Source organism: Brachyistius frenatus, unplaced genomic scaffold (assembly GCF_029030835.1).
Source record: "Brachyistius frenatus isolate BFR_SWC_R1_liver_20210118 unplaced genomic scaffold, ASM2903083v1 Contig_158, whole genome shotgun sequence".
NCBI lineage: Eukaryota > Metazoa > Chordata > Actinopteri > Embiotocidae > Brachyistius > Brachyistius frenatus.
The window spans coordinates 905,736-921,482 of record NW_027210757.1 but is presented as its reverse complement, the minus strand read 5'-3'; the positions used below and the strand labels follow the sequence as shown (position 1 = coordinate 921,482).

At 41.4% G+C, this 15,747-nt stretch overlaps 2 protein-coding genes across 2 annotated transcripts; one reads left to right on the top strand and one right to left on the bottom strand.

Annotated features, from left to right (window-relative positions):
* Positions 1-1,113: 1,113 nt before the first annotated feature.
* srp72 (signal recognition particle 72) lies at positions 1,114-8,967 on the bottom strand. Its single transcript, XM_069716523.1, has 19 exons — positions 8,836-8,967; positions 8,345-8,465; positions 8,068-8,188; positions 7,724-7,867; positions 7,520-7,631; positions 7,394-7,425; positions 6,533-6,657; positions 6,246-6,303; positions 6,003-6,134; positions 5,751-5,879; positions 5,260-5,332; positions 4,986-5,050; positions 4,800-4,895; positions 4,474-4,577; positions 4,009-4,086; positions 3,483-3,620; positions 3,328-3,365; positions 2,944-3,103; positions 1,114-2,147 (listed from the first exon to the last, which is right to left on the bottom strand). The coding sequence occupies exons 1-19, from the start codon at positions 8,933-8,935 to the stop codon at positions 1,967-1,969; spliced, it is 2,007 nt and encodes a 668-aa protein (XP_069572624.1). The 5' UTR covers positions 8,936-8,967; the 3' UTR covers positions 1,114-1,966.
* A 632-nt stretch (positions 8,968-9,599) lies between these two features.
* On the top strand, positions 9,600-13,138 carry leprotl1 (leptin receptor overlapping transcript like 1). Its single transcript, XM_069716524.1, has 4 exons — positions 9,600-9,688; positions 10,327-10,402; positions 11,762-11,948; positions 12,340-13,138. The coding sequence occupies exons 1-4, from the start codon at positions 9,673-9,675 to the stop codon at positions 12,454-12,456; spliced, it is 396 nt and encodes a 131-aa protein (XP_069572625.1). The 5' UTR covers positions 9,600-9,672; the 3' UTR covers positions 12,457-13,138.
* Positions 13,139-15,747: the final 2,609 nt, after the last annotated feature.

Below are 15,747 nucleotides of genomic sequence, written 5' to 3'. Positions count from 1 at the left end.
TATGACTTTCTATAGTATGACTTTTTATAGTATGACTTTCTATAGTATGACTTTCTATAGTATGACTTTTTATAGTATGACTTTCTATAGTATGACTTTTTATAGTATGACTTTTTATAGTATGACTTTCTATAGTATGACTTTCTATAGTATGACTTTTTATAGTATGACTTTCTATAGTATGACTTTCTATAGTATGACTTCTATAGTATGACTATAGTATGACTTTCTATAGTATGACTTTCTATATGTATGACTTTTTATATATGACTTTCTATCGTATATGACTTTTTATAGTATGACTTTATAGTATGACTCTTTATAGTATGACTTTTTATAGTATGACTTTCTATCGTATGACTCTATAGTATGACTTTTTATAGTATGACTTTCTACAGTATGACTTTCTATATTATGACTTTTTATAGTATGACTTTTTATAGTATGACTTTCTATAGTATGACTTTTTATAGTATGACTTTCTATAGTATGACTATAGTATGACTTTCTATAGTATGACTTTCTATAGTATGACTTTCTATATTATGACTTTCTATAGTATGACTTTCTATTGTGACTTTTTATAGTATGACTTTCTATAGTATGACTTTTTATAGTATGACTTTCTATAGTATGACTTTCTATAGTATGACTTTTTATAGTATGACTTTATAGTATGACTTTCTATAGTATGACTCTATAGTATGACTTTTTATAGTATGACTTTCTACAGTATGACTTTCTATATTATGACTTTTTATAGTGTGACTTTTTATAGTATAGTATGACTTTTTATAGTATGACTTTCTATAGTATGACTTTTTATAGTATGACTTTTTATAGTATGACTATAGTATGACTTTCTATAGTATGACTTTCTATAGTATGACTTTCTATAGTATGACTTTTTATAGTATGACTTTTTATAGTATGACTTTCTATAGTATGACTTTCTATAGTATGACTTTTTATAGTATGACTTTTTATAGTATGACTTTTTATAGTATGACTTTCTATAGTATGACTTTCTATAGTATGACTTTTTATAGTATGACTTTTTATAGTATGACTTTCTATAGTATACACTAACATACAGGAAACACAGGAGTCACGTCACGGTTCAGAGTTTTATTGAGACTTTAAGAAAACGGGACTCCTATTCGGCCAAAATAGTGTCTTTTCAAAACATGCATGTGACAGAATTAAAATGATTCCACTTGAATTCAGACCAACAGGGATTCAAATATAAATATGTTTTACTTCACTGCAGCTGACTGAAAATAAAAGGGACAGATAGTATGAAAGAAACGTTACTCAGACAGCTGGAGTTGGACATCCGAATATTACTCACGAAATATTGAGGACATTTCCCTTCAAATCAGAACTGAGTTACTCTGCTGAAGTAATTTTCTGACTTCTGTAACTGAGTAGAGAGAAAACTGCAGTCATTAAGAGTAATTAACAATAACAACATTTAAAAAAAAAAAATGAAATAGCGATACGACAGTTGACTCAGTTTCTTAACGCACGAGGGAAAGAGTCAGTCTCACAAATGATCTAAACGTCTGGAGCGACATGATTTGCAGGATTTAATTAATTGAATAAGATGTTACTTAGTGATAATCTGCAGTATTTTACTCCGACTTCAAAAGGTCAACAAAAACAAAAACTTTTTTTTTTTTTTTTTTTTAGAGTAACGAAAAGTAGATTTTAGCAGAACCGTCCTTGAAATATTTCCTCTCCTGCACCTGGTAAAACATCACAAATGAATGAGGAAGAGGAGCGAAGGGGAGATTTTGGTTTGAATAAATGACCTGATACAGAAAAAGAAAAACCGAAACAAAACCGAACATGAAACAGAAAGCTTCTGATTTTTCAGCCACCCGGATGTCGAGTGACCGACGGCACTCTTTGTTACCCCCCCTCCCCCCAACTCCACCCGCTCCACCTCCCCACCCACCTCCGACTACCAGCCTCCTTTGCCTCCTTTCTTCTTCTTCTGTGGTGCTTTCTTGCGGGTCGCCCCGGAGGCGGCGGGTTTCTGCTGTCGCGGGGGGACGACGCCGCTGGCGGGGGCCGAGGACGAGCCAGACGCAGACCCCGGTCTCGGGGACGTGGGGGGGCTGCTGGCGGTCTTGCTGGCGTCCCTGAAGAGGGAAAAAGACACAGTCCTGTTAGAGGGTTCATTTCAAGGTCAAACTGAAGTCACTGTTCAACTCGACAAACACGAGTTGAAATGAGGGTGTTTTTAAAAATGATTTGTTTGGTCTGTTGAAAAAGGCTCCGGTCTGATTCCCCATTTCTTTTTTTTTTCCCCATCTTGTTTGCGCGGATGTGAACAACAATCAAACAATATGTCAACAGCTGCACTGAGAAGGTATTCTGGGATGTTGACGTGTGAAATAAAAGATTTCAGAGCGAATGTCCGACCTGGACGAGCAGCGACGGATGTTATGTTCTTGATGTTTGAGATTCTCAGGGACCGGGTTTAGTTTCTCGGCCCCGCCCCCCTGACACGTCCAATCAGGGAGCTTGTTTTGGTTTGAGGTTTGACTGAATTATTGATAACACAACAGGTGTACAAACTTGCCAATAATTGCGATTTCTTTCCGAGTTTTCAAAATTTCGGTGAAGTTTCATTTGTTAAGCTGGATTTTTTAATTATTTTTTTTAGAGCTGATGAATAAAACCGTCAGTCAGTTTTACACTGAAGTCCTGACTTATGAATTTCTCCTTCAGGTGAGACTGAGAATGATTTTTATTTTGGCCACAACAAGAGAAGTTGTTCCTTCTGCACAGCAGCTGCAGACCTTCGCTGAAGCTTCGATGGCAGCGAAACAAAAAAGGAAGCAAGAATGCTTAGTGGAGCCGATTACCGGCTTTAAATTACAGGAAACGGCTCGCATGTGATGTCACCGCGGGGGTTTGGGGGGTTTAACTCACAGCTCGGCTGAAGCTCCCGCCGTCGCTCCCTGGGTGCCTTTTCCTATCTGCTCCTTCTTCTTGCCCTTCTTCTTGCCTCTGTAGTAGGTGCGCTCTTTCATGGGCAGCCACCTCTCGGGGTCAGGGGTCGCTTTGGGGTCACAGTTCTTGGGTAGTTTGCCTAAAGAAAAATGAGGAGATCAGCGTCTGCAGTCAATAAAGTCCCACTGGTTGCCTACAGGGGGCGCTAGACTTCAGATAACTATACAGTGTCAATAAGCAGAAAATGATTTTATGGCCATTTTAACTGCAAACAAAAGCCTTTCTGAGGAATATTTGTTTGTTTTACTTTAAATATTTTGTTCCACAAACAGAATTTGATTGACAGGTGAAGCTCCGTTGTACCTTTCTTCTTCTTCCTCTTCTTTTTGTTGTCGCCTTGGCTGTAAACAAAATACAGACACAAAAAGAAGGTGAGTGCAACTTAAGATCATCCTTTCCTACAGTATATATAATAAAAAAACAAACACTGAACATTATAAAGAGAGTATTGTTTTTACCCTTGCTCTTTGGGAAGGTTTTCTCCGATGACTTTAGCAGCTTTTTTCCGGACGTACGTGGCTCCGTGAGAGTTCTCCAGCTCGTCCACGTCCACGTTGAACGACATGGCGTCCGCCGAAGGTAAATGTTTGCTGAGGCTGCAGAGGAACGTTAAGGAACCGTATCCTTCCACATACCAGCAATTCTGACACGAGCATCGCACCAGTCGACATAAGATTAGATTCGGTTCATCTGGGGCTCCAATTATTTTCATTAATGGTTAACGTTTTCTATTATTTCCACAATATAATAAAATTTGTTGAAGAGGGGGTCTTCATCCACTTTTGTTTCAGCTGATTGGGGATCCAAAACAGAAAAAAACATTCATTTACCAAGCAGCAAAGTACCACATCTGAGAAGCTCAAATCTGAGAATATTGGTCCGATATTAATAATTGAGTATCAGTATAGCTGCCGGTTGGTGAACCACAAACGGTTTAATCCCTACAGTCTTTGATTTTAAACATTCACTCTGATGAAAGGATACGATTTGGCTTTATCTGTGTCCACCAGAGAATACGCAGAGATGAGTTGTGCCAGCGTGTGAACGTCGTTGGTGTTTTGTCTGAAAAATAAAGTTTCATTGTTGTAAAAGATGGATTTCCAACCACACTGACATAAAATGTATAATCCTGATTTAAAAAAAAATTTTAAAAAAATAGAAAGGTTAAAGGTCGCACATAAGAGTCAATGGGGGAATATTTGTCCAGCTGTTTAAGACTTTGATCATGTTGGTGAAGAGCAGAACTGCCAGCCGAGAGTCTGTCTTCTTTTTTTTGTCTTTATATATATTTCACACATGTTAAGCTGGTTTGTCACAAGCCGTCCAATCACAGTTAAGGAGGGGCGGGACAAACGTGGTTACGACTAATACGCGGCGAGTCTCCAGACTGTTATCGCAGCCACGGTCGGACTAACAGCCGGACTAACGATCTGCGGGGATGGAACTCACTTCCACAGCTGCTCCAGGTCACTGATGGCCTCTTTCTTCCGTCCGTACTTCAGTTTGAAATTGGCAGCTTCTCGTACCAGAGCCAAGTGTGCAGCAGATCCAGGCTGTGCAGGGAAGAAAAAAAAAAAAAAAAACAGTGGAAACACGTTGAGATAAAACTATTTCATGTGTTTGATTTTTTTTTTTTTTTTTTACATCAGATGAGAATATTACACACAGGCTCCTCTATAGTGTTTATCAGGTACACTTATATCGTCTACTGTAACTCAACACGACAGCTTCTACTAAGTTTTTTAATTCTGTTGACAAACGAAAACAAAACAAACCTGTTCGGACTGATAATGCTCGATAGCTTGTTTGAACACGTCGATAGCGCTGTCGATGTCTTCTTCGTGCGAGTACATCGTGACCAAAGCTGAAATCTGAACGGTCGACAACAAAACACAAGTTACCAGGCGGCTAAAAGCCAAACAGTTTTGAAAAAGACCTGCGTAATATTTATTGAGTCTTACCATCCCTGATTTGTGCTTGAACTCTTCAATGGACCTCAAGACATCACAGGCTTTTGTTACGTGACCTGAAGACCAAAAACAACAAAGTTTAACACATGATATTATCAAAATGAAGTTGCTAAACAGTTTAGGAATGTCGTATTGCTCCCTTTTAAATTTGAACATTCTTCTCGTTTATTAATATTTTAGCACCGTGACACCAAAAAAAACGGAATAAAATACTGCTTACACTTGTTTATTATGTCTGTCTGAATGTATAAAAACACGTCAGTACCTTGTACTAAATAGAGTTGTGCCATCGTCAGTTTGATGCCCGACGCTTTTTCTGGATTTTGATCCGAGAATTGCTGGAAAAGAAAAGAAAGAAAAAAAAAAAAAAAAATTGAGCGCACACAATACAGCAAATTATCACCAGCAAAGTGTCCTTTGAGCAGACGGTAACGACATACATTTACTCCATTTACTACTTTAAGTACTTTTTTTCTTTTTAATTTGAGTATTTTATTTTCCACTCCACTACATGACAGAGGAGACGTCACACTTTACGGTCCACCAGAACTCTAAAAATAAAGATTTTTCTAATCACAAAACATTTCAATGCAGGACTTTTACTTTAAGGATCTGAAAACTTCCTCCATTACTGTTTTCCAGCCAAACTGGGAATCATCATCATCATCATCACCACCTGAACGTTTAAATAACCCGACAGAAGGTGGACGATGTGGATCAGTCTGACAACCAGCAGCGGCGTCTGTTCCTTCATACCTGCAGCAGCTCGATGGCTCTGCTGTGCTGCTTCTCCCGGCTCAGCTGAGCCACCTGGATGAGCACCGGCCGCGGGTGACCCGGATTCTGAGACTGAAGACTGGACGACAGTTTCCTGCACTGGTCTGCCTGTTGACGGGGACATTTATTTATTTTTTTAAACGATATCGGTGAAGAAATGTTAACGGAAAAAAATAAAATAAATCAGCCGCTGTAGTTTCTTCTTCTCCCTCCCGAGTCCCGCTCCCTCACCTGATTGGTGTACATGGCCAGCAGGGCTTTGTTGAAGTCGATGGCCTGCAGCTGCTTCTTTGCCAGCTTGTATTCGACGCCTTCGGCGTTCGTCAGTTTCACCTTCTTCTTCGAGTCGAACACGTTTTGGTCCTGAAGGAGCAGACGGAGCGTTAGCGGCGGAGGTCTGGCTGATGCTCAAGCGGGAGGTTTAACTGTTTGAAGTGTGATTGGTGACATTACGTGGCCAGTTTTTCCACCCACCTTGTTTATTGTGATGATGTTGTTGGCGGTCACAGCCAGCAGCCCCACATCAGATGGCCTGAAATTCAAATCAGACAATTAGGAGCGTGTTATGCCAAAATCTATTTAACACCTGGGGTGGATGACATCTGAACGCCTGTTTAACCGTTTTTATGTGTTTCTTTCTTAAATCACGTCACAAATTCAAAAGGAGAATCCAGGACGTCTTTTCAGCAGCGTTCTCTTCGATTGAAATCTCCATCGTGTGTTTTTAGACGAAATTTGGAAGCGACGAAGCCTCGACTCACTTGAGCTTGATGACCTGGTTGTAGAGCTGCAGAGCCTCGTCCGTCCGACCCTGTAGCTGCATGATGTACGCCATCTGAGAGTGGATGACGGCCAGCTCCGACTCGATGTCCTCCTCGGTCACATCCTGAGAGGGACAAACAGGCAGCGTCGGTGATTCTCCGGGCGAAAACCAGAAAGCTGGACAGTTATGGTGATTAGAGAGCGACTGATTTCCATCATTAAGTTATGAAAACGGGATCCAAGTATGATGAAAGAAAGAAAAGAACTATTAACACGGTACATTTACACATAAAATGCCCTTTTTTTTATTGCTCCTTTTACAACTTTACGGTTTTTTATATTTGCCCCTAATTTGTTTTTACATAAATATTCCTTTCAGTTAATATTTTCTGATTTTCTTCTCTGATAATAGTAATTCTAATATCTTTTATTAGGTATGATTTGTGGATCCTATAATTAGTCCGGCCATTATATTTTATTGTCTGTCATTTTGCAAAAAAGGAGATAAGAGGGATTTTAATACCACGGTTTTATGATAATTATCATGCCTATTCTTTGTAACATGAAAATTTAACTTTTATAGGTTTTGTTAATATGTTGTCGCATTTCTAAGCAGTAGATGATCTGTTGTATATTTCTTTATAATAAAATAAATGAAAAAAAAAAGTAATAATTCCTGCAAAATGAGCAAGTTCATCCTTCAGTTTACGCACGGATTATTTTCCACTTCATTAATTCGTAAGATCAAATCACAAAATTACAAGTACGCCATCATCATTAAAGCTCCTTTCATTGTGTAAATAGGAGACGATATTATAAACGCAACCTTTCAATTTGCTTGAAACAAAAGAAACACTTACAGAATCATCTGCCAGCGAGACTCTGCAAAGCTCTGTCGAAGAAAAACAAGCGCTTAATATCAAACATAATGAAAAACATCATTAAACAGCAGCTTGTTCGAGGACACGGGATGCAGACGGACCGACCTTCTGCTTGCCGTAGTTTATTGAAGGCCTCTGTGAGCTGCCCTTGGCCAATCAGAGCGCAGGCCGTGTTGTAACAGAGCTCGTACGTCGACTCGGGGAGACCAAGATCTTCCTACGGTGGTTAAAAAACAAAAAAACAAAAAGGATTTCAAACAAAGTTTGAAGACACTTCTGCCGTGAACGACGGTTGAGAGGAGCGCTCACCATCGGAGCCTTCTCCCACTGACTCATCGCGGCCACCACGGCAGAGAGGTTGGTCTTCCTCTCCTCCTCGTACTCGTCCTGGGAGTTCCTGATCAGATCCGTGTAGACGGACTTGCAGTCGTCGTAGCGCTCCAGTCGGTACAACTGGACGATGAAAAAAAAAAAAGAAGGAAAAAGAAGAAGCGAGAAGCCGGTTCAAGTCGGCAGACGTCGCGTTCTCAAACGGAATAACGGAAATGTTGTCGGGAGAACGCAGAATAATATCTGACCAAAGTATTTAAGATAACAATCAGCTTGAATATCCTGATAAGTAGTAATATATCCGTTTGTTCAAACATCCTCACCACTTGACCGTAAAGCTCCTTCAGCTTGTCGGACTGCTCGGGGGCGCTTTCGATGGTCTTCAGGGAACTTTCCACTCTGTTCAGCCGGTACTCGCTGTACGCCTTCTCGAACACAACCTCACTGGAGGAAACAAACCAAATTAAAACAAATAATTAAAAAAAAAAAAGAGTTTAAAAAGGGAGGAACTTTTTTTTTGTAAGTGCCTGGAGATGACTTCTGTTCTGATTTTGTCGATGTAATAAAGACAGTTTAATTGAGTGACAAGTTTAGTTTCACCTGCCGAGCAGCTTTGAGTGGGTGTTTATGACGTTCAGCGCCTCTTTGAAGCTCCCGTTCTGAACCAGGCAGACGACTTTACACTGAAGGGCCGTCACGTCGTCCTTGGTTTCGTGCAAAACTGTGGGCAGAAAAAACACGTCACAAAACAGTCAGTAACGGAGATCATAATAAAAAAAAAATAGGGACACGTCAGTAGTAGGAGAACGAGGGCGCATTTCTAGGGGCAAAATATTGTGAAATTATTACATAAAAACAAGCAGGAAACAGCTGATTCTGTAGCTACAGTCGTTAAATAGATATAAATATACATGTGTGTTCAAGAAGCAGTTTGTTACACGCAGCCACGTCGCTGTTTTCTCAGGACCTGACAGATGGCTACCAATCCGCCGTTAGCTTAGCCACATGCTAACAGCTGGGCAAGCTTCAAGCCGCAGCGACCGTCTTGTTGTTTGAGCGCCGCTTCGGGCCCGTCCGACAGGACTACCTACTTTTAGTGAGCGCTTTCAGGGCTCTTGCATAGTCTCCGTTCTGCCCGCAGCGGTTCACTTCGGTCCACAGCGAAGCCACGGACACTCCGCCGCTCGCCATCTTCGCCGAATGGACTCTGGTCGGCGGAAGTAGAAACGGGTTCACTTCCGGCTCAACGACAACTGTAATTATATATATATTTAAAAAATCAATTCTAGTAAAATAAATATATTGTTATCATAAGCTACGATGCTGTTTCAATATTAGTGAAAAGTTTATATGGTGGGTATAAATGTTTTTATATTTAACAGTGACGCAGACAAGTGATGCCTTCACATGCCAACCTATAAATCCGGAACAAGCACAACCGCTGTTCTGTATTTACAAATTAAAAATAAGAGGAATAGAGAAAACAACAACTTGTTTTGTTGGATCTTATTTTGACACCTCGTTGTGTCAAAATACTATCTTAGACAATTGTTTTCATTTATTTTAAATAATGTATTATACTGAAATATATTTCAGGGGGACACGTTGTACTTAATCCTCCCCTTCAGTTTACAAATTAAGATTTGACAGACAAAACTTTAATCCCAACGTGAATGAGCTACAACGTTAAAATGCTTTATGAATCAACACTGTGTGGTATACCAACATATTACCTTAATTCTTAAAAAAAAAAAAAAATTGTTTATATAATTCCGACATTTGTGGTAGCCCGTGAAGGCGGCACGGCGGGCAGGGTCTGGAGGCTTCGGTCGAACTCGGCCGGACTCGGCAGGACTCGGCAGCCGAGGAAGGAGGGGGCACTGTTGTCACTCGTCGGGGCTGCGTGTCGAGTTTTTTGTCCAGGAGAAATGGCCGGGATTAAAGGTAAGCGGGAGCCCGCTTTTCGTCTCCGTCGGAAAGCCTCCGAATTCCGGTTCGTATCAACCGTGAAAAACGCGGCGGAGACAAACGGATGCGTTTGTCCGGTGCGGTCCGGTTAACGGCGGCGTAGAAGTAGTGAAGCCGCAGGGCCAGTTCAGTCGTTAGCACGTAGCTGGATGAATAACCGGGACTCTTGATTCCATTATTATTATTTTTTTATAGGAGCATGTTTGATGTATTTAAATCAACTTTTACGGGTTCTGAATGGACACGCTACGGCCTTGTAACGCTGCCTTTATAACACCACCCCCCTTTTCTTTTTTTGATTTAAATCAGTGTAACCGTTACAATGCTAACGGTAGCTGCACCTGAACTTCAGCAGTTAACGCGGACGCTTGATTGACACGCTTGATTGACACGCTGCGCTTTGTTGCACGTGAGCTGCTCTCGGATTAATCTGATATTAACGAGCATCCACATTGACTGTTCCCCTTACCCCCCCCTCCCTCCCTCCTTAATAACACGGTTTAGACAGTTACTGTAGCTGGTTACACGTGAAATCAGCTGATTCGTCACATGACAGCCTCCAGTGGGGCCTGCTTGACCCCTCCACCCACCCCATCTCTCTTCCTGTCTTGCAGCTCTCATCAGCCTGTCCTTCGGAGGGGCCATCGGCCTCATGTTCCTCATGCTCGGCTGTGCCCTCCCCGTGTACGAGTAAGTACCAACATCACACACACACACACACACACACACACACACACACACACACACACACACACACACACACACACACACACACACACACACACACCATGTGAGCCTGGGAGTGTGTGTGTGTGTGTGTGGCATTAAGCACAAAAACAAAGGTAGGACTGAATACTGAAAATACTTGTCTTCTTACTTTCTGGCAGCTGTTTGCAGCGTGATGGAAATCGTGGAGAAGTTAGAGGAGACCGTTCTGGTTTATTGATATAGAGAATATATGATCTATATAGTAGATATGTCGAACGGTGGGAGGAGACCCAGCAGAGAGAACCTGCCAACCCAACACAGAGAGACGCCCAGGCCCGGATCGGTCATGTAGAACCGCAGACATGTTTGAATCAACTAAACAAACCTCAGATTTGTGGGCTGCAAGTTAAAAATGTCTTGATCCGGGCCTCCGTGTTAGCGCAATTAAAACTTGCATTTTGACACCATTCGGGACACTTGAAAGCCACATTATCGTATCGGCAGATATTTATCAGGTGAATCAGAATCTCAGACAAAGTTAAGAGTTGATAAAGTTGCTGTAAACCAGCTGTCAGTAAAGATTCGTAGACGGTTGGTAACCCAATGTAGAAAACACAATCTTCTGAGATAGTATCTAAAAAAAAACAACCTAAAAACCCAGTCAGCTTTATGTATTTGTACATAAACACACCTCTCAGATAGGGTTCAGTTTGTCCACTCAAAACAGCCGTGACAGCGTTTTTTTTCCTCCCTAAGAGAAGAACATCTTCTGCTTCTTGTAATCTGGTTTCCTGTTTATCCATTATGGTTCTGATAAATGACAGCAGAAGAAAGAAGGATGTCAGAAAATTCATAAGCAATGTTGGTATTGGTATATTTGTCGGCCAATTAAGTCGTCACAAGAAATTGTACACGTCTTTTAAGGTTTTAAAGTACCAGCTTGTCCAAAACAAAAACTCATTTATTTATCATTTACTATAAATAGTGTGATTATACGCTGTCAGAATTAGCATTGCCTTATTTTTTTTTAACTGTACAAATGTCTTACTTAGTTGCATATCTTGGCCACAGGTCAATAATAACCTGGACGTAAGGCATCCTCATTAAAGTATGTGCTCATGAAGAATGTAATACTGTGTAGATGTTTCTGTTAATCAGATTTTTAAAACTGTAAATATCCATATTACCATCTAAACACCATAAAAAAGGACCTGTGAAGTTGGCGTGTCAAGTGCTGAGCAAGCGTTTGTTCCTTCATCCTTCAGTTTGTGTCGCTGTGTCCTTCATCATCTCACCATGTGGGTATTTATGTCCCCCCCCCCCCCCAACCTCTCGCTGCAGCAAATACTGGCCTTTGTTCCTCCTCTTCTTCTACATCCTCTCTCCCATCCCGTACTGCATCTCACGGCGGGTGGTCGACGACACGGACTCGGCCAGCAACGCCTGCAAAGAGCTGGCCATCTTCCTCACGACGGGCATCGTCATCTCAGCCTTCGGCCTGCCCATCATCTTCGCGAGAGCTGAAGTAGTAAGTCACTCTGGAGTTTACTAATTGGCCATCGAGTCGCCGCGGACAGATCTAGTGTTTCTATCGATGAGTTAAAAGTCCCGAAAAATGTCATGAAACCGGCCTCGGGATCAGAAACCGGACCGACCCGGCGAGGTTTGGTTCTCAGTGCAAAGAGTTAAAAAAAAGAAAAAGAAAAAAGTCCAGCAGCAGATAATCTGTCTTGTCTGATTCCCACCAGACAAATACGCTATAATCTGACTGGTTATATAAAACGAGGTTTTCTACCCAACTTTGGATCAGCGTGTGGAAACGGTTCCGGTAAACTGTTTTTGGGCTCCGTCCTGAATCGGCTCTTCGGTCCCGGCGGCGGCTTTTCTTAACCCGAATTGTTCATGTGCTGCTTTTCCAGATCGCCTGGGGCGCGTGTGCGCTCGTGCTAACGGGTAACATAGTCATCTTCGGGACCATCCTGGGCTTCTTCATGGTCTTCGGATCCAACGACGACTTCAGTTGGCAGCAGTGGTAAAAAGCAGCAGCAGCAGAGGGAGGGGGGACCTTAGTCGGAACTGTTTTTATTAGCATTATTATTATTATTATTATTATTATTATGATGGTATTCCTGTTTGGTTTCTTGTTGTTGTTATTTATATGATGACCACCCATCCATAGACTCACACCAAACCAGTGCAATACTTTCTTTATCTTTTTTCTTTAAATTTTTTTTACCGCCTGCATCGTATTGAACCGACACTAGTGGGACGGAAAATGCTGACTTTCAGTTGGATTTTAATTTATTTTTTTCACGTTTTGACTTCTGCTTGTTTGTGAGGTTTTCTTTCTTCCATCTGTGTGTCCACTTTCATTCGAAGTGATCGGCTGCTTCTGTGAGTGTGTTGAAAAGGAATCAAATCGAATGTCTCAGACCAAAAGAAAAAAGACGTTCAGAGCTGGCGGGCCTCTTTTTTTTCTCCAATTAGCGAGACACTCAGAAAAACTCTGGACGTTTTTTTTGTCCTCTGTGAAGAGCGCTGACGGGAAATCTGCACAATATCAGCTCAAATCTCACCGCTCGTCTTTATCGGATTCAGAAAACGGCGTCCGTTTTATTTATTTGACGTCACATCAAAGGGGTGAACAAGTCAGCTGATATGATGCAGATTCTTTTTGACGGTTTGAGGCTAAACGTAACGTGACCGACACTAAGCTGCGAAAGCGCTCGGCCGTTACCGCCGCCAACAACACGCTACTTTTAAAACTCCTGTAATGCGTAAATGTGGTTTTGAATCTTTCCGTTTTGTCCTCGCACAAAGTAAAAAAAAAAAAAAAAAAAAGAGGCGTTCAGGAGCGGGCTCAGGAGGGGGTTCATTCGAACGCCGTCGCCGCGGAGATCAAATTCAACTGACTTAGTGTTTTGTTTTTGTTTTTTAGGACGCAGGCTGCTTATTCGCCGTGTTTCCCTGCATCCGATAGCTCTGATACCTCACCGCTCGTGTTAGTGAGCCTCGCCCCGTCGGGTCAAGAAAGCATGAGAAGCCGACGGCGGCGGGATTACCTTAAGGACAGCAGCAGCCTTGTGGGAAAGTCGGCCAAGCTACCGTAAGACCCGGGCTACTTATAACCCGAGGCCCGGCCCGGTCACTAGACAAGCCTTTAAGCTTTTAAATGTGACTCCTTCAAAGTAAAAAAAAACAAACAAAAAAAAGGACCTAGTGGCTCGACGTGAATTAAAGCACGTCAGGGTCCAGATCTCAGCATGTCCTCACACCAGCATTTTCCAGGATATAAAAAAAAAACAGCAAAGTTTTCATTTCGAAGTTCCTCTCGTCAGTCAGGTGACAAACCGCCGTCGCGTTCGACCGCATCGAGCTAAAAAAAACAGGATTTAAAGTGTCCGCTGCCTCGTTGAAGCGCTGCTCTGTCGGATGGAAGCTTTTTAGATGTTGATTTCAAGGTTTGTTTTTCTGTTGATGGCACTGTTCCAAAAATTGGCTTAAAAGTTTTCATTCTTTTATTACAAGCATCCTGTATTTATATTTCGTCCTGTCGCGACAAGAATGAAGTGTTTTGAGCCCAGAAGGTTTCCATTCACTGCAGAAAGTTTCTCCCACACATGCAGCAGTTAAAACTCGCCATCTTAAAAGGAATAGTTGGACATTTTGATGAATATGCTGAGAGTTAGAAGTGTTAACCATGTAATTAGCTTAGCTTAGCATAAACACTGGAAGCGGGGCGAGACGGCTCGCTTGGCTCTGTCCGGAGTAAAAAAATTGGATAAAAAAAAAAGCCTCCCGGACCTCTAATGTTCTTGTTTATAATCCAAACGGAAATCTAAAACTCCGTTTGTGCTTTGATTATAAGAAATATAAGAACTTCACACACAACTCCTCTCAAAACCACAAATTGTTGGTTCTTTGTTTTTGTTTGTGTATAAATATAAATCAAACAAAGATATGACTTTTTAATCTGTGAATGTTAGAGACGCTATCAGGTCGTTGCTGCTTTTTGTTGTTGTTGTTGCTTCGGACAGAGCTGTGCTTTGCTGTTTACCCCCTTTTTTTTTTTTTTTTTCAGAATCTTTAATAATCTGCCGTCTTCACCTTTAGAGAACAGCTACACGTCAGACTATTCCTTTAAAGTGATCTTCAATAAATGGTCCGCGCTGCCCAGGTCACATAAACTTAAGAGGACATTTCTTACATTAAACATGAATCTCACAGTTCCTGTTTTAATTAAAAAAAAAAAAAAAAGCGCCGGAAATCCTTTGAGGAAACCTGCGACTCAAAACACCGACTGACCTCCGAGTTACACTATAAATTTAAACTGCACAGGTTTCTCATTTTGAAACCTTTTATCCGTTACCTCACATCACAACCTCCACGACGGCATCAACTGTATTTAAAAAAAAAGAAAGAAAAGAAAAGAAAAGAAGCAGCAACAGTGATGGCAGCTTCATCGTTTCTGATCTATAAAAAAGAAAAAAAAAAAGAAGCTACTACTGACTTGAGTGATGATTTATGTGTATTATGATGTGACACCAACGACCCCTCTGAGCCTGTCTGACAGCAGGGTGACTCCGTGTCGCGCTCCTGAGGCGCGAACGTCCGACACTGTGTGAATTTTAAGATGAAGAAATTGTTCAAAAGTTCTCCGATGTTGTGTTCTGTGGTCGACCGTTGATCCCCGACGTGACGCAGTCTGCTGTGTAGCTGTGGGATGAGTTTCTCTGTGTTTCTGTTTTTATTTTTTTGGGGGGGGTTTATCACAGATACCGAGAGGAGGATATTTGTATTTATTTATTTGGTGGGACGCTTTTGTGTCGATGTCCGGCGCCATTTTCTATCTACAACTTTTGTGTTAAAAGATGCAGAAGTCAGCATGGTGGTTTCTTTTTTTTAAATAAACGCCATTTTTGAACATCCTCTCCTTTGAATGACTACGGATGCATTTCGCTTTGCTTTGCAGGAGCGCATCAGATGGACTCGGGCTCCCTCGCTCATTCTGTACGACTCCGCAGGAAATAAGCTGAACTGGTATCATCTATGTGGCCGAGTCGGTTTGTGCTGCTGGTGAGAAGCAGTGAGGAGAATCAGCAGTAAAAAAAAACAAAAAAAAAACATAAAGCAAGCACCTGTAGGAAGGGATGTTTTAATTTTTTTACATCAGTTATTATTTTTTTGTTAATTATTTTGTCCCTAAAATGCCAGAAAACTGTAAAAAAAAACAACGTCCTTAATATGGTTGGTGACATCTTCAAATGTCTTACTTTGTCCGACCAAAAGCACAAAACCGACCGATTTTCATTTCCCTGTCGTGCGTG

Bases quoted from the DNA above. Each gene is read 5' to 3' on its own strand.
- srp72 (XM_069716523.1), bottom strand. From the start codon at position 8,935: ATGGCGAGCGGCGGAGTGTCCGTGGCTTCGCTGTGGACCGAAGTGAAC. The intron at 6,135-6,245 runs GTGGGTGGAAAA...CTGCTCCTTCAG, and splicing joins ACATCATCACAATAAACAAG to GACCAAAACGTGTTCGACTC. The intron at 4,087-4,473 runs GTGAGTTCCATC...TTTATTTTTCAG, and splicing joins GACCTGGAGCAGCTGTGGAA to ACAAAACACCAACGACGTTC.
- leprotl1 (XM_069716524.1), top strand. The intron at 10,403-11,761 runs GTAAGTACCAAC...CTCTCGCTGCAG, and splicing joins TGTGCCCTCCCCGTGTACGA to CAAATACTGGCCTTTGTTCC. The intron at 11,949-12,339 runs GTAAGTCACTCT...CTGCTTTTCCAG, and splicing joins TCTTCGCGAGAGCTGAAGTA to ATCGCCTGGGGCGCGTGTGC.